We start from the raw sequence: 25,701 nt of genomic DNA, 5'->3' as shown, positions 1-25,701 counted from the left end.
CTTCCACTTGCCCAATTCTAATTTTTAAGGCATTTTTTTCTTCACTGAATTTTTGTACCTCTTTTTCCATTTGGCCGCCAGTTTTTTTTTTTTTTTAAAGAAGTTCTTCTCTTCAATGGATTTTTGTGCCTCTTTTTTACCATTTGGCCAATTCTGTTTTTAAGGTGTTATTTTCTTCAGTATTTTTTGGCTCCTTTACCAAGCTATTGGCTCTATTTTCATAATTTTCTTGCATCACTTTCATTTTCCCCCCAATTTTTCTTCTACTTCTTTGATTTTGAAAATCCTTTTTGAGGTCTACTGGGAATTCTCGTTGGGCTTATGTTCAGTTCACATTTTTTCCCTTTGAGGCTTTGCTTGCAATTATTTTCACATTGTTGTCTTATTCTGAGTTTTTGTATTGATCTTCCCTGTCACAATAGTAACTTTTTATGGTTAGGTTTCTCTTTTCTACTCATTTTTTCCAGTTTATTTTTTGACTTTTAACTTTGTGTTGAAGTTGGGCTCTGCTCCTGGGGTGGAGGGGCCACTTTCCCAAGCTTTGGGGTTTTTGTGCTGCTATTTTCAGAATCAGTTCTGGGGTCTGTTTTCAGCTCTTCCAAGGTGGCACAATGTAAGGAGAGGTGTGGTCACTACTCCACCCTGACTTAGGCTCTGATCTTTATTGAGGAGATGTAGTCACATGTGCCTGTGCTCCTCTTGGCCCAGAAGTGTGACTTGATCCCCTGCTGTCTTGCAGCCTCAAATGCTAGTGCTCCTTTCTGCCTTGGAACTGATGCTTGGAGTCCTATTCCTTTGTGAGTGATCATAAGCACTTTTCTTCCCCCTGGAACTCTGGCCAGTTCCCCTGCTCCCCTGGGGCTGCAAGCACTAATGTGTTAATGTTCTTCTCCCCCCTCATAATGCAACCAAGAATTGCATATGGGCAATGCAACAGAGTTCTGTTCCCAGTGTCATCAAAGGGTCCCTGGTAATCTCCTTCTGACCCCCTTATTTTCTATGGGCTGGTAGCACCTGAAGCTGCTGCTGCCACTGATGCAGTCACCTCTAAGGCCTGCTGCTGGCATTGCCACTGTGTGGCCTGTGCTGTGCTCTGGTCCTACTACCTCTCCTTTGAGACAGATTTTTCTTGCTGACCTCCCAAGTAATCTTGGGCCAGAAAATTGTTTAATCCTAAACTTTTGTTGGCTCTGCTATTGAAGAATTCAGTTTGAGGTGTTAGTTTAAAGCTGTTAGGAGGGGAATTTGGAAGAGTTCAGGTGAATTCCTGCCTTTACCATGTCTTTTTGAAAAAGTTGATACTTATTTTAGCCTGAGACAAACCCCTGGACACTAGACTATCATTTAATTTCAATTCAATAAGAGGAAGAAAGGAAAGAAGCATTTATTAAATGCCTACAGTGTATGGGGCATTGTGTTAAGTACCACAGCCCTGGGAAGTAGGTGCTATTATTATATCATTTTATAATTGAGGATTATGAGGCAAACAGATGTTGACTTGCTAGGGTCATACAGCTACTAAGTAAGTGTCTGAGGCTGGATGCGGACTCAAGACTTTCTGACTCCAGACCCAACACTGTACATTGTACAACCTGGCTGCCTCTAGGAGTAGTTTCTATTGTAGAATCTGCCTGTGACATATAAACAGATTTCTTGCTAACTGAGCCATTAGACCATGGGGACTGTGTTTCTGGAGTTCAAATGCCATGGCTCATTGATGAATAAAAGAATTTGTTTTAGAAATCCTTAAAGCTCATCTCCATTTCATCTGTTCATGGTCCTTTTGATTTCATCCTTAAATATTTTTGTAATGATCTGCCTAATTTTGATGCTGTGAAAAGCTTTCTGCCAACTCATTCTTTTTACTTTACTTCTTGCTGTTTTAAAGTTGTACTACTCATAATATTCTGTCATCCTCTGAGGTTTCATAAATCTGTTTCTATTATAAAGAATTGGTACTGTTGACTGCTATGCTATGTCTATGTGGCTGGGAAGGAGATTCAGTGTTTTCTGGATGAGTTAGTTTCTAGGCTTTTCTGGTCTCTTCTTTGTAGTGACTGATTTACTTGAGTTAAACTTTCTTAGTGAATAGTGAGAGTCTATGTCAATATGTGCTCTTTTATCCATTTCTCAGTTTTAATGTAAATAGCTTGCTTAAATAACTCATATTGGAGTTGCCTCATTTGTGTACCATACTTCCTCATTTTTATTCATTCATCTAATTTTAGATGGACTTTTTTCCTTATGCTAAAAAAGCAATAATATGACTGTATACAGAGAACTGATTCATAAATGACAAGCACAGTGGTAATCAATTGCTTCCTGTTAAGATATATTCTATTTTGTTTATATTATGTCACTTGTTGTTGGTAATGGGACAATGAAAAATAGCATGGTACCTGCCTTCAAGGAACTCAGGGGGTATTCATTTAGTTTGCAAATAACCAGGTTAAGGATTAAAATACTAGGGATTCAAATGAGTAGATAGTAACAAGAAAGAGGGAGTGCTCCACAGGGTCAACTGTAGCCTGAGAGGTGAAGGGGGTAAAGATTTGCAGTTAATGTATATGGTGGAAATGATGCATGGGTGACCTAAAGGTCTAGGGCTATTTAGTGACACTTTAGAAAGATATTTGTTAGAGGAGTTTTTAGAGAGAAGACTTTTCATAGAATGATAGGAGAGAGAACCAAATTGAAAGGAGCTAACAAGTGCATGTGTGGAGAAGAAGCTGATGTGTCTATTGTAGGCTTTTCCCAGAAGGTTGGCAGGGAAGGAAGGAGAGATGATATGGAATGACCAAATCACTTCTCTCTCTGGATTTCAGTTTTCTCATCATTAAAAAGAGGGTTTGGGTGGGGTGGCTTCTGTGTTTGGCTCTAGCTCTAATTGAATACTCCCGTGAGCCTTAGCTCAGATAGGTTCTGTTGGCCCTGAAAAGCAGAGGGCATTTCTGGGGAAGAGTTGGCTGCTCTCATGACCAGCCTAGCTCCTTCCATTTACTTGTGCTAAAATTCATGTTGTTGCTTTAAGAGGTACACTGGGTAACCAACAGATGGCAGAAATATGTGACCTGTAACCTGATTCAAGGAAAACTGCATGCCAAACTCCATTTCTTCCCCAAATGCTGGTGAATCTAGAGTGCTATAACTAGCAAAGAAATGTTTGATTTCCCTGACAATGCCCAAGGCTACTTGGATAATGAATTAATTTCCTAGGGTTTGTCATTAACAAGCTTCCTGTTCTCTTTTTCTTCTGACAGGACCAGCTGTGAGATACAATGGGTTCACCATGGCTGAACCGAAGCCCCCTCCTTTGCTTGGGCAGCATACAGTAGAGGTACTGAAGACATCCCTGGGCTATGATGACAGCACCATCAGTGACCTGCTCCGGACTGGAGTGGTGGCCCAAGCCGAAGTCAAATGAGAAGGGCCGTTTTCATTACTGAAGAGCCCATACTGAGCACCCTTGGTGAGGGCACGGCTCTTCCCTCTCGTCCCTTCACCATTCTTCTGGTGCTTCAGAAAATAAAAATGCAAGTGTAATCAATTCCCCAAGAATAAGCCTGTGGCTGATAAATCCCTTGTCATTTCTTAAACCTTCTTATACCTCTGAAATCTCATAACCTTTTCCAATTCATGCTGCAATTGCAGGGTCATCTTTAGGCAATGATTTCATTCCCTGATCCCCCAATCCTGAAAAATGTCCTCATTCAGATCCTGCTAATTGCCCTAGTGTTTGCTCCAGGAATGAGCATGAGGGTGAGGAAGAGCAGAGCCTGGACAGAGCCTGGCAGTCTCTGAGTCTTCCCGGCTCTCCACTCACACATAAAGCCCGCATTTAAACCGTTGTTATGAAGTCAAGGCAATAAGCAAATGACAGGCTCTGTGATTGATTTTAAACAGAATAACCTAATTTTGTGCTCATGAAGCCTTTGTAAATCTGTAATTTAAACCATGGCCTTTACCCATGTCCATTGTAAAACTGAGCCCCACTCTCCGGCTAGGCTGTGTAAATATTTGCTTTAGGGTGCATCGCTCTGATGGTCCCATGATGGGTTGCAGGCCATCAATCTCTGATCCTTCCTGGTGGCATGGTTCCTGAGAGGAGAGCTTTGAGGGGCAAGCTAGCTTGAGTCAAGTGTGGATAGAAATGGCTCCTCCAAGGTCCCCAGCCCCCAGAGTGGGAGGAATGGAGAATGAGCGGCCCTCATGAGATTGGGAGCAAGGCACCTCCCCACTGCTAACAAGCTTGGCAGCTCTTTGGCCCTTGAAACCTGAGTGTTCAAGGGTATAATTTACAAGTAAAGTAAACAGGGTCCTGGAAGGCTTGAACCGTTGAAACATCAGCCCTGGAGTGGGCCTGAACATTAATTCAGACTGACACCCAGCCAAGCTAGGCTCTAGCCATGTAAGGAAGGGTGCCTTGGGCCAATGGCTGACTCTGTCCCTAGGGTCGCCCTTTAGCCAATATTTTTGCATACAGTGTAAAGTCCTTCCTTCATGCTTGTTATGTACTTCGCATTTAAAAAAATAATGTTATTGCATGCTCAAGTTGCAACTGAAACTTTCATTACGATTCATGTTTCTGCCTGTGGTTTGGCATTCCATTCACTTTCTTTGCTCCTTGCTCAGACTCTATTATTTTTCTCTTGATCGCATAAGTCCAGTCTTTAGTCCCTGTAATTAACTGGAATCAACAACACCAAATAAATAAGGCATTCATCTTCTCACTGGGGTGAATGACAGATAACATCGCCTACTTTCTTTCTGCCTGATCAGTCAAGAGGTTGTCCCCAGGGAGCTCCTTTTTTTCAGCTGCCACCAGTTGTATGGATTGTCTCCTAAGGTGCAGAGGGGCTGCAGCCTATCCAAGTGAAGGGCACGCCAAATGGATTGGTACTCTCACCTTGAAGTATGTGCCATCACTGGGTGTCTAGAGATTATTCCTGGTAAAGCCCTTCATCCCACATGGAGAAGGGGCTTGCAAAGGCCACCTGAAGACTGCCATTCTCTAGCAAAACCACTGCTGCCATTCCCAGATGCTCTCGTTGGAGTCATCTTCATGAGGGAAGGGTCATGCACCATGCCTCCAACTCTTTGTGAGGACTCAGTGACAAACATCTGGTCCAACAACACACAAGGGCATCATGGATACCAGTGGAGAATGTACTTGGCAAGAGAACTCTCTGAGGCCAAGTTTCCAGATAAAAGCTTTTCAGTGGAATGCATGCAGCCTCGCCCCTTAGCAAGTGGCCCACGGGTTGTTTGCATTTACAAGGAGTCATTTTCTCCCCATCTCCAAATATTGAATTCATAGATAAGACACTGAGTGCCCAGACTCTGCTCTCTCCAAGGCCCTCCATCAGATAGGTTTGTTCTGGCTTTTGCCAAGAGTGACTGTGAGACAGTGGGGTGAGACGTGGCTATGGAGGAGGGAGACCTGGGTCCTAGGCTGGTCTGATGACCTTCATCTTGACCTTTCTGGGCCTCATTTCTTTCATCTGCAAAATAACTGGGTTAAAAGATCCTTCAGGTTCTTTCTGACTCTGGCAGTTTATGACTTAAATAATAAGTTCTCCCCTCTACCCTTAACAACAAAACAAACAAAACAAAACTTTAGTTAAGGCTTTTCAGGGTGTATAGAAGGAAAACTGAGATTTCTCCTTTCATTTTCCCAAGATTCTGCTCCTAGAGTTTTCCTGTTAAACAGATGGTGCTTTTTTCCCCAGTAAAGGTCAGACTTCCAATATGAGAAGGAGGATTAGTTGTCCCTTGGAAGAGAAATGGAGGTCATTTCAGACTTTTGACTTAGGACCCTGTTTTGGGTCCTAACTTTTCACCATTTCATGATTAGGGTTTTAAAGTCTATTCTATCTTCAAAGCCCAGGAACTGAAGTCCTGAGCCATTGCAAAGTGGAGGTGGCCTTAGGAACAGAAAGCAATGACCACAGAGTTCAGGCTCTGCAGGGCCTACTAAGATGACATAGGACAGTCCCAGTGCATTCTTCCTTGGTCAGTCCCCAACTGGAGAGGCATGTTCCATTCCGGGTGTCATGTTTTCATAAGGGCATTCATAAGCTGGAGCACATCTAAAGGAGGAGGAGGAGGATGGCACATGTAGATCAGCTGGAGGAACTAGGGCTCTGTATACTGTTATCTGTGTGCATATCTATGTGTGTATGTGTGTGCACATACCATATCCATGAAAATAGAAGAGGAACTCTAACCCTGCCAACTGCCACTTGAATGACCTTAAGAAAGTCGCTTACCACCTCTGGGCATCAATTTCCTCATTTACAAAATCAGACAGTTGGGCTAAGTGGTGTCTGAAGTGCCTTCGAGCTCTGCATCTGTGATGCTGTGTTCTACCTCAGGCCCAGGGAACAGTCAAGCCAAAGACAAGGAGGTGGGAAAGTGCAGGGACTGTTCAGGAAGGGAAGTTACTGCAGTAAAGGATGCTTGAAGAACAGTGTAAAATAAACAAGGGTGGAGAAGGAAGTACCATGTGGAGGTCTTGGATTGCTCAGTTACAGAGTGCAGACTTTATGGAGAAGGTTCTGGGCAGCCGTGGAAGGCTTTGCAGCTGGAGAGGGACCTATTCTGTTTAGAATTCCTGGCTAACTTGAGAGCACAGCCTAGGTACCACCTGTTACCGGAGGCTTTTTGTGATTGCTCCCGTTACTCCTGCTCCCGCCTGTCCTGAGTTGCAGTGTCTCTCTCTTTTTTTGTTACTGAGTCATTTTTCAGTCATGTCTGACTCTCTGTGACCCCATTTTGCAGTTTTCTTGGCAACAATACTGGAGTGGTTTGCCATTTCCTTCTCCAAATCATTTCACAGATGAGGAAACTGAGGCAAAACATGGTGAAATGACTTAACAAAGGTCACCCAACTAGTCAGTGTCTGAGGCCAGATTTGAACCCAGGAAGATGTCTTCTTGACTTCAAGCCCGGTGCTCTGTCCACTGCAGCACTACCGAGCTGCCCCAGAGGTCTTCGATCCTTGAAAGGTTGGGTGACTTGTTGGCTGTGTTGCAAAGGTATCAGTTGGACTAGATGGTCCTCCTGGTCCCCCCATGCTTCTGGGAGTATGTAAACTCCTCGAGGGTAGGGACCGTTTCCCTCATAGCTTTGACCTCTAGGCTCTATCACAGTCCTGAAAATATGGTCGAGTTACTCAATCTTTGTTGAAATTAATTCAACCAACCAATAAGCATTTATTAAGCACCTGCTGTATACCAGGCACAGTGCTCAGTGCTGGCATAGGGAGATAACAGTAACCCAACCTCTGCCCTCAAGCAGGTCATGTTTTTAATGAGAGGACAGCACCATGTCTACAAAATAGAAGGCAATATCTGAGAGGGAGTGGGGAAGGCATTAGATGCTGAGGAGGTCAAGGAAGGAACTGAATTGAGAATGGGGGTTGGAATGGAAAGTAGAGGACAGATGATAGAGACAGACATCCCAGAGGCCAAGGCTTAGGAAAAAATTGGATGGTGTATTATGACCATAGTAGCTAATATTGAAATACTTTAGATCAATTATCTCGTTCCATCCCCACCTCAGTTCTTATGAGGCCGGAACAACCCACCTTTTTATATTTAGTCCACATTGGGGATTTCATTGGTGAAAAGAACTCCCAGGAAGGAAAGTTCCTCTCCCAATGCTGACTGCCACCCATTCTGCTAATTTTGAGTAATAGAGACTCAGCTGGGGACACTGAGAGAAGGAACTTGACTAGTGTCCCACCGTCACTATAATTATCCCTATTTTATAGATAAATGAGGCTGAAAGGTAAAGTCACCTGCTCCCTAATCAGTGTCAGAAGGTTAAAGGTGTCATTTGAACCCATTTCTCTGCTAACTCCAGGTCTGGTGCTTTTCACTGCCTCATACTGCCACTCACAATGGGGATTTTTAGGAAGTATTAAAGAACTTAGGACCTCTACCTTCAATGACTCTCAGAGGACGTCTCAGTGTCTGTCCAGATGGTTATGACTCCCAGGATAGCTCTCTCAGCCTCTGGGCTTTGTTGCTCCAAGAGGCCTGGGGACACCCAAAGCCTTGATTTCCCCTGGGGCCATTGTAATGATGATCTTGGTGATGATCTCACCAAGAATAGAAGCTGTGACTGATGCTGGTTGATCAGACCTCAAGGCATCTGATATCTGGCTGATCTGGCCAGATTCCCTCCAGTCTGCTTCTTGGCCTTTCGTTGATAAAGCCCCATCGAAGGACAAAATCTCCAATCTTCCCATCTTCTGCCTCATCCACCACTTGGACAATAACTCTGAAGCAAGCCCTGATATGGGGTACAGAGAGAAGGAAGGTTCTGGATGAATGAAGGAGCATCTGTGGAAGTTGTGAAGGCAGACTGTAATAATAATAATAATAATAACTAACATTTACACAACATTTCCTAGATTGAGAGGAACTTTGAACTGGAGGGATGCTCTTGGCCCAAGTCACATGGCAAAATGACTGGCTCTGGAGACAACCTGGCTGGTCTGAGTCCCAGGTCATCTGTTCAGGCCAGAGTACCAAACACTTGTACATAGACAAGTCAGGTAAGGCCCCAGATACCAGATTCCACCATCTCCCCCATTAGATTATGAGTTCCTTGAGGGCAGAAACTGTTTTTGCCTTTGCATCCCCAACTCTGTGCCTGGCACGGAGTATGATGTTAAGAAATGACTCTTGTTGACAGCCTCCTCCTTCCCTGCCTCCTCCTTCCTTACTTTTTCTCTTTCCCACATAGATATATGTCATGAATAAGTGAAACTCATCAGCTGATGCATACATACTGCACACATTCAATGTGCCTCACCCTTTGGTAACTTTAGGGTCAGGGGACTCCAAGTTCCTTTCTGGCTCTGAATCCTGGGATTCACTTTTTCCTTTTAATTTTCCCTCCACAGGCCATAATCACTGGTAATGGTGCTTTGATGATGATTGCCAAGGTTTTGGCCCCTTGACCCTCTGGAGAACAGGAAGAAGAAGAAAAGGGGAACCAGTGGAGCAGATGCTCTTCTCTCTCTCTCTCTCTCTCTCTCTCTCTCTCTCTCTCTCTCTCTCTCTCTCTGTCTCTCTCTCTCTCTCTCTCTCTCTGTCTCTCTCTGTGTGTGTGTGTGTGTGTGTGTGTGTGTGTGTGTGTGTGTGTGTGTGAGATTCCATTCTTAAGGAGCTTACTTTCTAATAGGGGGAGCCATTGGAGGAGTGAGGAGACAAGGGTCCCTATTGCAAGTTCAAGAGGCCTCCAGTGGGGAGGTGGGGCAATCCCTGCTCTTCCCTTGCCTGGAACTCCACTTGGGGCTGGTGGCTTGTGGATACATGCCCCCCCCCCCCAAGCCTACAGGAGAGTGTCTAATACAACAGGGGAGGTGAATTGAGAAAATTCACTCTTATCTCTCACGTGGCCTTTCTGTGCTTGGAGGGCAAGAAAGGAGGCCAAGGGGAGATATGTTTCTTTTCTCCCCCTTTCTGTCTGGTTGAAGCCTTGGCCAAGCCAAGATCTGGGGCTGAGCTGGAAAATGTTTAACAATTAGTTCTACAGAAGACAAACAAAAACAACCATTTGTAGGACACACTTTTTGAATTAAATTTGCTCTGTTTACATTTCCCCCTTCACTTTCTTAAGTTTAGACAATCAACAAAATAATCCATTTGTATCATTCACTAATTTCCCAGGTGTCAATGCTGATACTAAAATTTAAACAGTCAGCTCAGTTGTCTGGCCAGTAAGAGTCAGCTCCAGCACACCTGGGCACCTGGGTGCTGTCCAGCACCCTCTAAGCATGGAACTGAATGACTTTCACCTTCCCAAGAAGTCCCTGAAGGGCGGGGTAATAAAGCTTTGGGACAAGTTCCTGATAGAGACTGTAGACTTCAATTCATTTGAAGCACCTTCTGTGTGCTGGACACTGAGAAGGCAAAGAACAAATCCCCTTCCTGACTTCAAGGAGTTTATATATTCCTCTGATAAACAAAAATGTGGGCATGAGGTAATTTGAGGAAAGAGAATATTAATAACTAGGGAGGTTAGAGAAGGTTTCTCACAGAAGGTCAGTCAACAAACAGGTATGAGCCAAGCATTGTACTAAACCCTGAAAATACAAATAGAAGTGAAAAGGACAATCTTTGCCCTCAAGGAGCTTACATTCTAATGGTGAAGACAAATAAAAGAAATCTAAAAAGGGGGTAGGGAAGTTACCAGCCACCAGGGCATGATAAAGAAATCCAAATCACGAACTGGTTGGTCTGAAGGATAGTGGACCTGGGACAGAAATAGAGACATTTGCAAGGAGAAGAATCTTAGGAAAATGGCGATTGGGTATACCTTGGTAGGGTGAGAGATTGCTAGCCTTTCCTTAGGCAGAGGCCCCTTCTAGTCAGAAGTATACAGGCCTCCATGATGTCTATAGTGTCTTCCGGCATTAACATTCTCTGACACAAGGACTCAAGGACTGGCCTTCCCCATAGGGTTACCCAGAAATCCTCAGGCAAGATGGTAAATGGATAGGAGAGGATAGAGGCAGCAATGGTGGCCCTGATGTCCCATGGCTTGGTATTGTGGGGATTTGCTTTGGGGATGCTTGACCTGAAATCCAGCCCAGCACTATCTGATCCTTGTGCCCACCTCAGGGTGAGGATGGAGATAAGGTATGGAAGGAAGCACCATGCTAGCCCAGGGAGTGATTAGCACAACTGAGATCGTCTCTATTTTGTCCATATCTTTTGGGGTACATGGTGCTGAAATCAAAGGACTTGGCCTCAGATCCTATCTCTTGCATGTATTACCTGTGTGACCTTGGGAGATTACTTAGCATCTCTGGCTTTCCTTTGTTTCCCAATCTGTAAAAGGGGGAGGGTAGACGAAACGGCCTCAGAGCTCTAGAGCTTCCTCTGGTCCTAGGATTCTCTGGCGTGCTACCTTCTTCCGTTTTGCCAGTCAACTCTTTGAAGGTGGGAGCTATTTCATTTTCCCCCCTCTGGCGTAGCAGGGGCTAGCACAGTGACTGGTATGTAGTTGGCACTTAATAAATGCTTGTTGATTGATTGGGTGCAGTCATTTGCTCAGTCTCCATGACCTCGTTGTCATGGATATTAAGTATTCGATGTGATTTTCTGCTTTCATTTGCTGATGGAAATGCTCAGAGGGGAAAGTTATTACAGCATTCACACACACACATCCATACACACATATCTCCCCCTCCCTCCCACCCTGCACTGCTGCTGCTGCTCTCAGGTGACATGAGCTGAAGTGAGTAGTGTGGGGGCTTGTGTGGGTGTGCTTCTGGGGGAGGGTTTCTTACCTCAGCAGAGTCAGCTCTCAATGCTCTGATTTAGAAGGAGGAAAACCCACCCAAGCCCCAATGAGGGGCAAGGAGGAGGAGGAGGAGGAAGAGGAATCTGTCAGTTGCATCCCACAGCAGCAGAGGTAATAGACTGACCTCTGTGACATCAGAACCTCCTACCCAGATAGAGTTATTTTAATTCTTTTGTTTTTGTTATTTTTAAAATGCACTCATGGGGGAGGAAAAGGACCTCCACAAAGTGCAATAATGTCAGCCTATCCCCTTGCTAAGACGTGTGGCTATTCTATAATTGGGTCATAGATAGATAAGTCTGCCTAGGCTGGCATCAGTGAGGTCCTCAAAGGCCAGTGGAGTCAGTCGGTGACATCATGGCTATGGAGTCGCCTGCCAGCATAGCCAAGGACTGAGTCACAGAATTACAGAATCTAGGGTTGGAAACCCTCAGATACTACCAACTCCTCCTCATTTGTATATGACCAATATCCCTGATGACTGGCCAGCCAGTCCTGTTTGAAGGCCTCCTGCCTCCTCCTCCTGAGGCATCCCCCTCCTCCTTAGTACAGCCTTGATCATTAGGAAGCTCTTCCTCACATCCAACCTCGCTGGCCTTTAGGGTTGGCACTTCCTGCTCGTAGTTCAGTCCTTTGGAGACTAGGCTCATCTCTGCCCCTTGTGTTAGCCTTTCTCATACTCAAAGGTGACAGTCATGCCCCCCACCCTCCAATCTTCTTTTCCAAGATAAATGTTCCCAGCTCCTTTAATCCTCACAGAGTAGGACTTACGGTTCTTTACCATCTGTGGTACCCTCAATTCCCAGCTCCCTAGAATCAGTTTCCTCATCTGTAAAAGGTACATTGCAAGGTTTAAATGAGATTCAGTAGGCAAAGAACTGTAGGCAAAAACCTTACACAGCTATGTGCGTGTGAGTTATTATTAACTATCAGGTCTGCCATGGCAGACTAGAGAGGAGCAAGTCCAGCAGGGGCAGTCCCAGAGTAAAAGAGGGATGTTTCTGGCCATACCAGATCTCAACACATATGGCCTACCAGTCATGCTCCCTTGGCATATGCTTTCTGCTTGCTAATAATTTGGAGCTGTTAGAGAGCCCCACATTTAGGGGGAAGATGTTTTATTTTTACTCTCCTTACTATGCTGTCATTAATGCCTTTACTTTAACTTAACCGAACCTTTTGATTGACTTGTATATGTAAACACATCAGTGGGAGTTTGTGAGTTGTGTGTTTTTCTGAGTGGATGGGGAGCCACAGATTTACTTTGAACTATCCTAGTCCATCTTTGGGCCCCAAGTACAAAAGGAGGTATCCCAGGTGCTGAAATAGCATTTATTCAGACCAAGATAATAATCTTCAATCTGGGCAGGATAGAACCAAAATGGATATCAGCTAATAAAAGCATGCAGCAAGCCCTCCCACTGCCCCCCCCATGGCCATCCCCTCACATCTCCCTTGGGCTCTAATAGTGGGTTCCTAATTGTTCTCCTAACCTTCAGTTTGTCTCTCTTCAGTCCATCATCTCCACAGCTGCCAAGAATCATCCATCCGAAATGAATCTTCCAGACCTTGCCACCCTGGTGCATATGTATTTTTTGAATTCTCTGAAATAAGGTGATTTGAGAATACTGGCTTGCTTCAACAAGTTTAAGTCATGTGGTTCTAATTAATTGCTTTGTAGGGAATTAAAAGAACTTGAGTATGTGATTGCAGCTCTGCTTGGAAAATCACGGAAGATGAGAAAGCCAGCATGAAAGTGGAGATGGATAAATGTGGTGTCTCCTGCCTCCATGACTTTGGGCCTATGGGCTGTGCCCTGTGCCAATCGTGATTCACTCCCTGTCTGAGCAAATAACAACAATTGCCATTATTCAATCATTGATATGAACTTGGTTTTGATGCTCATGGAAGTTGGGTTATGTTGGAAAGGGTTTTAGAAGAAGAAGAGTGGCTCAGATTCTTAAGATCTGGCCACTGCTCACATTTTTAAGATTGGCCACTGCTCAGATTCTTAAGATCTAGCCACTGCTCAGATTCTTAAGATCTGGCCCACTTGCATTAGTGAAACCAATGCTTAGATTCCTTAAGAGTCTGGTCAATATGGTGGATGTTCTAATAAATTATGTCTTTGCCTGAAAAAAAAGAAGTAGAAGAGCGCTGTCATCACTAAAGTGCCAGCCTTGGGGTCATGAGGACATTTATGGGCTTCAGGGTGTTCCTGGGACTTCTCTTAGGAGCTGTTGGTGGCTTGGGAGCTCTGTAAGTTGAGGGAGTTCCCTGTAGCATGTAAACTATATATCCTTTGGATTTGGAATCAGGAAGACCTGGGTTCAAATTCTGCCTCAGAAACTACCAGTTGTGTGACCCCGAGCAAGTGAATTAAATTCCTTAAACTTCAGTTTGTTCCCCTATAAAATGAGGGAATTGGACTCAATGAGCCCTTGATGTCTTTCAGGTCCAAATCTACGAGTTTATAATTGTCAAAAGCTCCCTATGGGTCTGAGGGTGGGCTTTGGGCTTGTTGACAGAAGATAGAGCATGCTGTTCATGAGGTGATTTGACTGCAAAATCCCCCAACTTTAAAAAGAAATAGAGAATCGTAATTCTGCAAGGAGGAGCAGGGCTGCATGGCAAGTCAGGTTAAGTCAAGTCAACCAGCCTTTATTAAGCACCTACTGTGTGTGCCAGACACTGCGTTAAGTGCTGGAAATGTGAAGAAAGGCAAAAGACAGTCCTTGTTCTCAAGGAACTCACAGTTTGATGGCAGAGAAAACGTCAAAATAAGCTACAGATATAGGTTAGTGTTAGCACGAAGTCTATGGACTGGTTGTCAGATGGACCTGGCTTCCAATCTTGGCTCCACTCCTCGCTAGCTGTAAGGTCCTGGCCAGGTCACTTAGTAGCTGTTTTGATCTTTGGATCCATCCTTTGTAAACAAAAGGTTGGGCCTAGATGGGCTCTAAAGTTCCCTTCTGTTCTCAATTAATGATATTATGATCCTTTCCCTTTTTTTCTGGAGGCGTCAATCCACACTTCTCTTCTCTTCCCTATCATTCTGCCTGACCATGCCTGACTATGACCACATCCAATTGCTGCTCCCAGGCCTGGAGTAATGTAGGTTCGCCCACAGAGCCTAGGGCGATGCACCTTGTGGGTTAACCTGAACCTTTGGGGGTGGATTGTTTTGAGAATCAAGAATGTGAGAGTGGAAAGTGTAATTTTCCTGGCATTTCTTCCCATCTCTCCTGATAGGCACATCACCCAGCTGTTCACCCTAGAGATCTGCTGAAGTGCCAGGTGAATTTGTTAGCCAGAGCATGGAGCCCTGGAGGGAACTTTGGATCTGCTTAGGCAGAACTGCCAAGACCTGGAGTTCAGCAAAGCCCAGTGACCTCTACTGTCCCCATGTGCCCAGTGACCCAACCTATCTGGAAGCTGAGCAAGAGAAGGGAAGCCTTTATCTGTCTCCAGATGTCACTTCAGGGAGAGATGGACAGTGTGCATGGGCATGCTGGGATAACCATTTCCCTTCCACCCTTCCTAGTGATCTTAACTACAGCCAAAAGCCCAGAGGTCTGAGCCTGAGCCTTGGCACTTAACAACGAACAAGCTAAAGGAAGCAATTACAGAGGGTGTTGAAAAGGACCCAAGCCTTGCAAGGCCAGGAAGAGTGTTAGTCTCTGTGCCTTTTTATTGACCCCAGCCTAGGACTGAAGGGGAACAGCACCTATTTATTACCTAGAGGATCATAGAATCACAGCATTTGAGAGTTGGGAGACACCTCAAGGACCAGCTATTCCACCCTCAGCTGACAAACAGCCCCCACTAGACCACAATGTTTAGACTCTGCCTGAAAGACTCCAATGATGGGGGGCCCACCCCATCACAGGGAAGGCCATTGCATGTTGGGGGAGCTCTCATTGCTAGGAAGTGTTGGCATTTGGTTTTCCCTGACATTAATCCTAATTTTGCCTCTTTGTAGCTTCCCTCCCTGGGGCTGCCCTCTGGGGCCAAGCCAAAGAAGCCTGATCATTCCTGCCTCCACACCAGCTTTTCAGATACTGGAAGGCAGCACTCGTGTCCACTTCCCCAACTCTTCTCTTCTCCCAAATCAACCTCTCAACCAAGCTTCAATCATTCCTCGTGGTCCTAAGGCCCTGTCCCATTCTGCTTGCCCTTTTCTTTCTGGCTTATTGATGTGAGCCCTCCAATGTATTCCCCAGGACTGAGCACAGAATGCATTGCATCTTGTAGATTAACAGCCCAAGTTCACATTAACATTTGCAGGTGGTCATGCCATTCTTCTCTCTCACATTCTCCTTGAGGTTCACTAACACCCCAGGATCCTTTTCAGGATGAAGGCAGCTTCACCCTGTAACCCCATCATGCATTTGTGGTGAAGTTGGTCTTTTTAAAGAGTAAGGCTTTTTGCTCTGTCCCCGTTGAACTCCAGCCTTACTTAGCCCAGTGCTTTATGTTGCTCAGACCCCTTTGGATATGGCCTCTGCCTCCTGCTATATTAGCCATCCTTTCCAGCAAACATGATCTTAGAAAAGGGAAAGTGATTGACAGCAAGATCTTATCAGTGGTCTGGCTTTGAACACTGCCTCCTCACATTCTAATCATGTGGTTTGGGGCAAGGTCCTGAGCCTCAGTTTCTTCATCTTTTTTTTTTAAGCAGTTGGGGTTAAGTGACTTGCCCAGGGTCACACAGCTAGTAAGTGTCAAATGTTTGGTCTGAGGCAGGATTTGAACTCAGGTCCTCCTTACTTCAGGGTTGGTGCTCTATCCACTGTGCCACCTAGCTGCCCCTAGTTTCTTCATCTTTACAAACAGGAACAATGAGGTCAGCCAGGGGGACTTCACAGGGTTTTTGCCAACATCTAATGTGATATCTACACACCTAAAACTCTTCTAAAAATGCAGAATGACAGCGACTTAGCTGGATTTGGGCCAGGCGTGGCTGAAAGCTGTTTTCCCTCATCCAGCTGTGCCACTTTGCACAGACACAATCACGGCCCCTGGCACCCCTGTTGGTCCACACCAATCCTGCCGTACTTTAATCCCTGCTCAAAGCATGTTTTTTTTTTCCTTTTGCTTTCTGTGATTGGCCTTCCCTTGTTCTCACCATTTCCCCATTCAATATTCCCTGAAGTGCTGGTATTCTTTTCATTTGGGGCCCATCAGCAACAGACTCTCCTGGAGTGTAGGAGCTATTCTGCTATTCATCTTGCTAGGGGCTGGGAATACAGAGGGCAGCCACATGCCTCTAACACAATTCAGTTCAACAAACTTGTATTAAGGGTCTGCTACATGCAGAGCACTCTTTAGATTCTGGAATTACGAAGGCAAAAATGAAAAACAGTTACTATCCCTTATAAATTTACTGGTTAGGAGGTTGACATGCAAACTCAAATTAATAACAGCAGCATTAGTTATTCATAGGACACTTTAAAGTTTGAAAAACACTTTGCAAATTGTATCGTATTTGAATCTCACAGCAATGCTGTGAAGTAGGTGCTGTGGATTCATATTATTTTCACTTTACAGATGAAGAAAGCAAGACTCGTACAAGCCAGGAAGAGAAAAGAGCAAGGGATTAGAGAGGGAGGGATCCTCTCTAGCTGGGGGACCGCCAAAGATGACTTGGAAGAGATGGTGCCTGAGGTAGGAAGACAGAATGTGTATGTGTGTAATCCTTCTTGCATAGGCTACCTCTGGACACTAAGGGTTAGGTATGGTTTGGGGGCCTCTAGAATTCTCTGGCTCATTGATCTCACCCAGGTGGAAACTGGGAATTTCAATATCTCACACTCTCCCAAGGGTGGCCGCGGTATGACATCCCTTTAAAGTAGTCAGGGTCACAAGACTTCAAAAACTGAAATGATTTTATTTACAAAATTAAGGATATTGAAAAGGTTTGTGCTCAAACTGAAGGAGTCCAAAGATTGTCTCCTCTCCCATGACTTCCATGTATGGTGCTGGGTGAAGTCCCAGCAGAGTGCAAGGTCTTGGGATTGACTGCTCTGCAATGCCCTCTCCCTGGCTTCCCCTGCTAGTCCATGACTCTCCATCTGTGCCCTTTTTCTTTTTTAGCACTTGCCATCTGGGGCTCTGGCCGCTTGGTGGAGGGCTCTTTGGCTGATCCTTCCCTTGGCCACTGCTCAATGACAGCCACTCCTTCATTAACCTCTTCTCACCTCCATCTTGTTTGAAATTTACTCCCTGAAAGCTATACCTGTTACCTTTAGCAGAGATTCTTAACTTGGGGGTCAATGAACTTGTTTCTTTTCTCAAATACTTTTTGCCAACTTTTCAGTATAATTGGTTTCCTTTGTGATCCTATGCATTTTATTTTATACATTTAGAGATATGATTCTGAGAAGAGAGTCCATAAGCTTCTCAAGATTGCTAAAGGGTCCACAGCTCAAACAAAGTGAAGAACATTTGCTACAGACAAGGGGGACCCATTGTAGGCTTTCGAACAGGAGAGTGACATGCACACAATAATATTTTCCAGGAACAGTTTTTTTTTTTTTGTCAGCCATAAGCAGGATGGATTAAAGTAGGGAGGGAATAGAGCCAGGCAGCCAGTCAGGAGGATGTTGCAAAAGTCTGTTTTGCCTAGGGTGTTATGGATCTTAAGTAGCATCATTTGCTCATGTATTGATTTGTAATTTTTGTTCTGTCTCCCCAGTTGGGTCTCATTGGCAGAGGCTGGTTCTGTCTTTCGGACCCCATCAGCCCCCCCTCATCATACTCAGCAAACACTGAGCATTCCATAAATCATCATGCTATTTTTTTTATTGCAGTTATCCTGTCCTCCTTCCAACTTCTCTGAAGTTATTTTAGTTAACACTGAAAAGACCATGAAGCTACTAACACAATACAGGTCATTATGTTACAATTGATAATTGTGTCTGACACACTTCCTCTTATTGATGGATTTAGAAAAGATCTCAGTATTGCCAATTTCTTTCCTTCCCTCTTCTCTCTCTCTCTCTCTCTCTCTCTCTCTCTCTCTCTCTCTCTCTCTCTCTCTCTCTCATTCTGTCTTTCTTACTCTGTCTTTGTCTCTCTCACTCTCTGTCTCTGTCTCTCTCTCCCTATCTCTCTCTCTCTCTCTCTCTCTCTCTCTCTCTCTCTCTCTCTCTCTCTCTCTCTCTCTCTCCACTCATAGATCTCTCATCAGGTCCCACAGCTGATCTGTACAAAGAGCTTTAACCTGGCCCACTTCTCCCCTCCTTGAGCTGCCTAGAGGCCACCTGCTCTGGAGGGCTGGCCATATTGGTGCTGGGCCTACAATGGACACCAGATTAGTTTACACGCTACAGCTCAGAGCTGTAGAGCTCAAAGGCTCAGCCAGCCTCAACATCACAGTGTCAAGGATCACAGGTATGCACCAAGACACCCAGCTTGAATTTATTTTCAATCAATCTTAGATAATATTTGTGTTTCTGTTGTTTCCCCCACCCCAGTAGAATGGCAACTGCTTGAAAGAAGGCATTGATTTACTTTTGTCTTTGTGTTCCCAGCTCCATGCACAGTGCCTGGCAATTTTGTTTTAATAAACAAACAAATAAATAAAACATTTAATACACGCTCAAGGAAGGAAGGAAGGTGGGAGGAAAGGAGGAAAAGGAATAAAAAAAGAGGGAGAAGAAGAGAGAGATAAAGGAATGAGAGTGGGAGGGGAGGGAAGAAAGGATGAAGGAAAGAGACAGAGGGAGGAAGGACCATGTACCATCCTATTCCAGTCAAACAACAAGCATGTATTATTATTATTATTATTGTAGACTGTCAGGCACTGTACTAATCACTGGAGATTCAAAGACAAGAATCAAACTCTGCCTGCGCCCAGGTTGCTCATATTCTATTGTGAGGAATCAGCACCTGGGTACAACACTATATATCAACCTGAATCCTATCAGAAACCCAGAACTTCAGGTGGCTGCTGGATCCTCCCAAGGAAGTAACCCTTGGGGTGCCCACCTAGGGAAAAATAGCACCCCGAGCACTTTGTGTCTCTCTTACTCATTGGCGTCAATACTACCTGCACTTCATATTTTGGATTATATTCAGTCCTGTCTTATTTTTCAAACTAGATTACAAGCTCTCTAGGGGGAGGGGCTGCCTCTTTTATTTCCTTAGCACACTCCATTGCTGGACATTAATTGAGCTAGATACTTGACGGATACCTATAGCATGGGTTAGGGAAGAACAGAAGGTAACAGAGGTATGGAAAAAGTCCTTCTTGAATTGAAACCAGAATGATCTGTCGAGATTCCAACTTATCATCTTAAGATTTGTTGAGGAGCAAGGTCATTGGATAATAGTTCTGCAGTTGGGGGGAGGGGGGGGTCAGAGGACATCGAGCCCACCCACATTATTTTACACATGATGAAACAGGGGACTCCCTCAAGTTCACACAGCTCATATCAAAGGTAGAATTGTAACCTAGAACATTTTCTTCTAAGTCTAGGACTCCTTTCACTGTATCTTACTAGTAGGTAATCCTCCCAAAGGGTGATTCTGAAGGAAAGTGAGGGAGAGAAGAGGTATTAGACTACCTACCAAACTGAAGGTCTACAGAGCTGACCTGTATGCCTATGAAACCTGGACAGCATGCCAGCGCCGTGCCAGGAAACTGAATTGCTTCCAATTGAATTGTCTTAGGAAGATTCTGAAGATCACCTAGCAGGATAAGGTCCTAGACACTGAGGTCTTCTCTGAAGCTGAATTGCCAAGCATTCAAATTTTACTGCAGACAGTGCAACTCCTAATGGGCTGACCATGTCATTCGAATGCTAAAAGTATGTTTGCTTAAAAGACTATTTTATAGAGAACTCGCACTAGGCAAGTGTTCACATGGAGGTCAGAAGAAGCAATATGAGGATACCCTCGATGGCCCTCTGAAGACCTTTGAAATCAATTGTGAGACATGGGAAGCACTGGCAAAGGACTGCATGGTGTGTCCACATCAAAGAAGGCATTATGCTCTATGAGCAAAGCAGAATTGCAGTAGCTCAAAAGACATGTGAGATGAGCAGATTTAGAGACGTCTCCACCCTAAATGCTCATTGGGACTACTTTTGCCTGACCTGTGGTGGAGCCTTCCAAGTTTGCATGGGTCTGATCAGTCACAGTCAGACGCACTGTACCTTGACTCCAACACAGTGATGCCGTTTGGTCTTCTTCAAGAATGAAGGACAACCACTGTTAGCAGGTAGTAAAAGTGGTGAATCTGAGCTTTGTTTATTCTTTCTTTCCCTCCTTTCTCATTGATCAGATTGTTATCTAGCACACAAGCTAGTGGGAACAAAGGGATAGTCCATAGGTCTAAAGCAGGGAGGACCATATAGGGGCCAATATATCAGGAGACTGAGGGTGCCCAAAGTGAAATGACTTGTCTAAGGTAACACAGGTCATAAATGGCAGAGCTGGGGTTCTAACCCAGGTACTTTGACCCCAGGTCCAGCAACTTCCCTGGTGTGTGTGTCTGGGCTCTCTTCTCTTCCCTTGTCTATACTATGCCAGATGGTGATTTCCTCAGTTCCCATGGATTCAGTTTCCCTCTCTATGAAGGTCATTTATTTATTACGATTCATTTCTCAAGCCCTAACCTCTCTCCTGAAATCCAGATTTACATTTCCAATTGCCTATTAGACATCATAAATGAAATTACCATAGACATCTTCAACTCAACATGTCCAAAATTGAATTCATTATCTTTTCCCCAAAATGTTTTCCTCTTCTTAACTTTTGAATTACTGTCGAGGGAACACCGTCCTGCTGGTGCCATCCGCTACTCCTCACTCTCTCTCAACTCCCATACTTTTGCCACGTCTTGCTGATTCCCCCTTCATAACACTTCCTGCATAGAGCCCCTTATCTGTTCTGCACCCTGGCTCAGGCCCTCATCACCTCACACCTGGACCACTACAACAACCTCAGCTTGGTCTCCCTGCCTTGTCTCTCCCTACTCAAATCCATGCTTGACTCAGCTGTTCAAAATGGATCTTCCTAGAGCACGGGTCTGAGCCTGTGACCTAGCTAGTCACCACATTCCTGTGGTTCCATATTGCCCCCCAGGATGATATATCTTAAACCCTTGGTTTTTCTTTTAATGTCTTTCCCAACTCTGTCCCTTTCTACCTCCAATTTACCCTGTAAATAGCCTGTTTGTACATAGTTGTTCGTCACCCCCACGAAAAGGGGAGCCCCATGAAAGCAGGGAATGTTCTTGCCTTTCCTTGCATCCCCATTACCTAGCACAATCCCTGACATACAGTAGGAGCTTAATAAATGCCGTTGACTGACCCCCCTTTCTTGTTAAATCCCAAACTTGAAACTCAAGTCCTGGGCAAGTTAAAGTCAGTGGTGTCTCTTTTAAAGACATTTAAAAGAAAAAGGGGATGAGTCTATACTAAATCTGAGCTGTGGCCTGCCTGTCCACCCATGCCTTGGAAGTTACTCCATCTGAAATGGTTAATTTGCCCCTTTCCTTTCCACTGGGCCTGAAAGGAAACATTTCCACTATAAATCTGCTTTCCACTGTGAGCACCCTGTGGGGCCCCTTGGGTCCGGCACAGAGAGGGCTGATGGGAGAGCACTAGTTGGCTAAGCACTTCTCTGAATGGGCCCTTGTTTCTGGGTTTCCCTCAGGGCCCTTGTCCTTGACAAATGCTTTTCTGAGCCCTGGTTCCCAGTTGACATAGGTCCCTGCCATTGCAAAGGCTACTTGCTGATGGAGTGTGTGCAGCCCTTGGAGAAACTCCAGGCCTGCATCCCATCATTGCTCTCCTTTCCCAAGAGAAGGGCCATTCCAGGATTGACAGTCCTCTCCCCCGAAATCCTCAACACTTCCCCTTTCCTCAGTGCATACATAGATTTTCTATATGTATAACACAGCGGCTGGATTCGGTTCAAGAGCACGTCATGTGGAAGTGTTCTACTTTGATTTTTTTTTGAAGGAAAACCATTTTTGCAGATTAATCACCTCGAGACAGTAATGGAGCCCCATTTGGACACAGAGGCCTCACTTAGCTGAAGGGCGTGTCCAGATGGAGAAAATAGATTTGGAAATGCTGCAGTGGTCATAGCTCTATATTTTCTCTAAATTCAATAAATGAAAAAAATGAATCTGTAGATAAATAAATCATAAATTAGCAACCACTTCTTAAAAGTAAGCTTCATAACAAACATGAAAAAAATAAAGGAAAATCGCTAGTGATTTCGGGGCAATTAGGTTCTGAGTAAGAGACTGTGATTAGCGCTTTGCAAGATGTTGTCTTGGCTGAACCTGGCAGCGATACCTTAGGCTTGTCTGTGAATTTCTAAATGATGTGTTTTGTTACAACCCCAAGAGTTTGTTTTAGAGAATGGGGAGAAATTGTTTCTTACTTAACATGTGAACTTTTCCCCCTTTAAAAAAAAAAAGGAAAAAACCTTGCTCACGTCAGAAAACCCACAGATTTTAAACCTTCCATTTACTGAAACTGAAGGAAGGAAGCCTTCCCCAGGGGACTTCTTTCATTGTGAAAGAAGACCAGCTATTTTGGAAATGGACAGATAAGATCTTTATACACCAAGTACTCATCATTAGTGTTGAAATGGAAGATATTTCCTGCCTCCCCCTGAAAAAAAAAATGAATCTTTCTTCCTTATAAAAAGAAAAACACCAGACACGTTGGCAAACTAAGAGAAGGTATATTATGTTCTGCCTTAGTAGACCCCCACCTCCGATGAGAGGAAGGCAATAGGCTTCATCTTCTCTGAAGCTGTTCCTGGATTTTTCAATTACATGGAGTTCCCTTCTTTATAGAGTCCTTTAAAAAAAATGAACCACCTTTGTTAACAATACTTTGCTACCAGAAAAAAAGTGCCCCGAGAGTATTTTTTTTTAATTTAAAAATTAAGTTCTTGTTGAGATCGTTGGCCTTTATACCTTCCTTTCAAACTATGTCACTCATACCTCTCTCTTCCATTGAACCATTCCTTAGAACAAAGGGGAAAAAATAGTTCAGCAAAACTAACACATCAGACAAGTGTGATGGGATATGCAAAATTCCACACCCACAGTCCCCCACCTTTGCAAGAAAAGAAGGAAGGTACAATTTTCTCATCTATCCATTTATCTATCTATCTATCTATCTATCTATCTATCTATCTATCTATCTAATCTATAACTTTCTTACTCCATCTTTGGGGGAGAAGGGTAGTATAAAGAGGTTTATCCCCACTGAATAGATAAATACACACATAGACAAAGTTAAAGCCTGACATGGGGGAATGTTGCCTTTAATTAATTCAGCAACTATTTACTGAATTCTTATTATGGCTAAAATGTAGAGATCCCAAGAGGAACACGGAGTGCACAGTCAAATAGTAACTGAAGATTACTACTGCTATTATGCATTCCCTTCCTTTTATTTACTTCTCCTCATTAATAAAGGATTTTGGGAGGTGCCTAGGGACACCAATGACATGCAAGGCTAACGAAGATGCTTGATGCAGGAGGCAGAGAGTTGTGGAGGAAAGAGCCTGAACTTGGAGTCTGTAAACCTGAGTTCTAATCCCAACTCTCACACTATCTATGTCACCTTGGTCAAGTCCCTTTACCACTCTAGAGCTCAATCCTTTATCTTCAGAGTAACACAATGGAACTTTGTGAACTCTAAGTTATTTCCAAGGCCAAAAATCTTGAATTCTGTGACTTCTGTGATAAAACAGTGCTCTGAGCTATGAAGATGGATCTCGATAGGCAGTGAGACACCTACCTCAATGCAGCAGTTAAAAAGACAAGCTGGTGTCACCATGTGTTCCCAGTTAGTGGGCATGGTGGAGAGAGCAAAATCTTTGGCTGGCCCTGGGTGAGGTGGGTTTCCTCTGTATTCTTAGGGAGGAGGAGTGGGGCCCCTCGTGTGACCCTCTGTTGTAGCTTGGGTGCTACCTTATTCTTCTAAAAGAAAACAGGGTGCCACTGCATTGATCATTCCACAGGGAAGTTAAGTTAACTGAGTGCCACAACTGAGTTGTTGCCAGTCAGCCAACAAACCAGTCATCGAGTGTGTGCTATGTGCCAGGCACTATGCTAAGTACTAGAGTTACAAAGGAAGGCAAATGACAGGCCCTGCCTGTAAGGAGCTCACATTCTAATGGGGGAGACAACATGCAAACAAGCACATAAAAATATAGGCAGGGTAAGCAGGAAATGATTAACAGACATGACAAGGAAAACACTAGAATTAAGAGGGATTAGGCAAGACTTCGTGCAGAAGGTGGGACTTTAGCTGGGATGTGAAGGAAACCAGGGAAGCCAGGAGGCAGAGATGAGGAAGGAGAGCCTTCCAGGTAGGAGGACCACCAGAGAAAATGCCCAGAGGCAAGAGATGGAGGGTCTTGTTCTGAGATCAAAGAGGCCAATGTCACTGGATTGCAGAGTATGTGACAGGGGTGTAAGGCATAAGAAGAGTGGAAAGAGGAGGCCAGGTTGTGAAGGGCTTTGAATGCTAAACAAAAGATTTGGTATTTGGTTCCGGAAATGATAGGGAGCCACCCAGAGAGATGCCTAGAAGCAACTCAGTGCCAGAGTATAAATAAAGTTAATGGGCCTGGAGTCAGGAAGACCCAAGTTCAAATCCAGCCTCAGATACCAAGTGGCTGTGTGACCCTGGGCAAGTCACTTAACCTCTGTTTACCTCAGCTTCCTCATCTGTAAAATGGGGATAATAACATCTACCTCACAAGATTGTTGTGAGGATCAAATGAGACAATAGTTGTAAAACACTTAGCACAGTGCCTGTCACATAGTAGGTGCTTTATAAATGCTCAGTTCCTTCTCTTACCTCCTCCCTTCTCCCAAGTACAGTAGGATGAAGAGACTGCAGATTGTGGTGAGGATAAAAATAGGCCTGAAAGGAATAAGATATACGGAGTGATGGAATGAAAAGAAGCTATAATCAGGTAAAGGATTTTTAAAGTTAATAACTATGGAAGTAAAGTGTTTGATGGGTGACAGCAAGGTCAAAGATCTGGCCATCTTTGGTCTAGATAGGTGGTGAGAGTTGAGTAGATTAAGGAATTGGTAAGGAAGGGTATTTGAGGGAATATCAACATGTACATGGAAGCCCCCTAGCATGGAGGAGAATGCTATGAACTTGAGAAAGGAGGAAGAATGCCCTGGAAGCCAGTGGGTATTAGCCAGCAGAACATGAATTCAATAACAAATATGAATACGATGAATTACAACAAGTGAGAGGCTGCCGAGCGATGGCGCTGGAGAGAAAGTCTAGAATTGGTAATGAAGAGGCAAGGAGTAGTCTGATTGTCCCCCTTCATATGAGTAAGTCAAAGACTTTAAAAGAAACTGCAACCCAT

At 44.4% G+C, this 25,701-nt stretch overlaps 1 protein-coding gene across 2 annotated transcripts in view; it reads left to right on the top strand.

Moving 5' to 3' along the window:
• SUGCT (succinyl-CoA:glutarate-CoA transferase) overlaps positions 1-4,750 on the top strand; it is a 619,772-nt gene extending 615,022 nt beyond the window's left edge. For both annotated transcript variants that reach the window (XM_020964410.2, XM_020964409.2), the window contains one exon: positions 3,261-4,750. In XM_020964410.2, the coding sequence (XP_020820069.1) occupies positions 3,261-3,424 (164 nt within the window). In that variant the 3' untranslated portion in view covers positions 3,425-4,750. The remainder of the gene's footprint in view (positions 1-3,260) is intronic.
• The last annotated feature ends 20,951 nt before the right edge of the window (positions 4,751-25,701 follow it).

This window comes from Phascolarctos cinereus, unplaced genomic scaffold (genome assembly GCF_003287225.1).
Source record: "Phascolarctos cinereus isolate Bilbo 61053 unplaced genomic scaffold, phaCin_HiC Scaffold_4;HRSCAF=312, whole genome shotgun sequence".
In the NCBI taxonomy this organism is placed as follows: Eukaryota; Metazoa; Chordata; class Mammalia; order Diprotodontia; family Phascolarctidae; genus Phascolarctos; species Phascolarctos cinereus.
The sequence above is the reverse complement of the archived record's forward strand: the minus strand, read 5'-3'. Positions and strand labels throughout refer to the sequence as shown.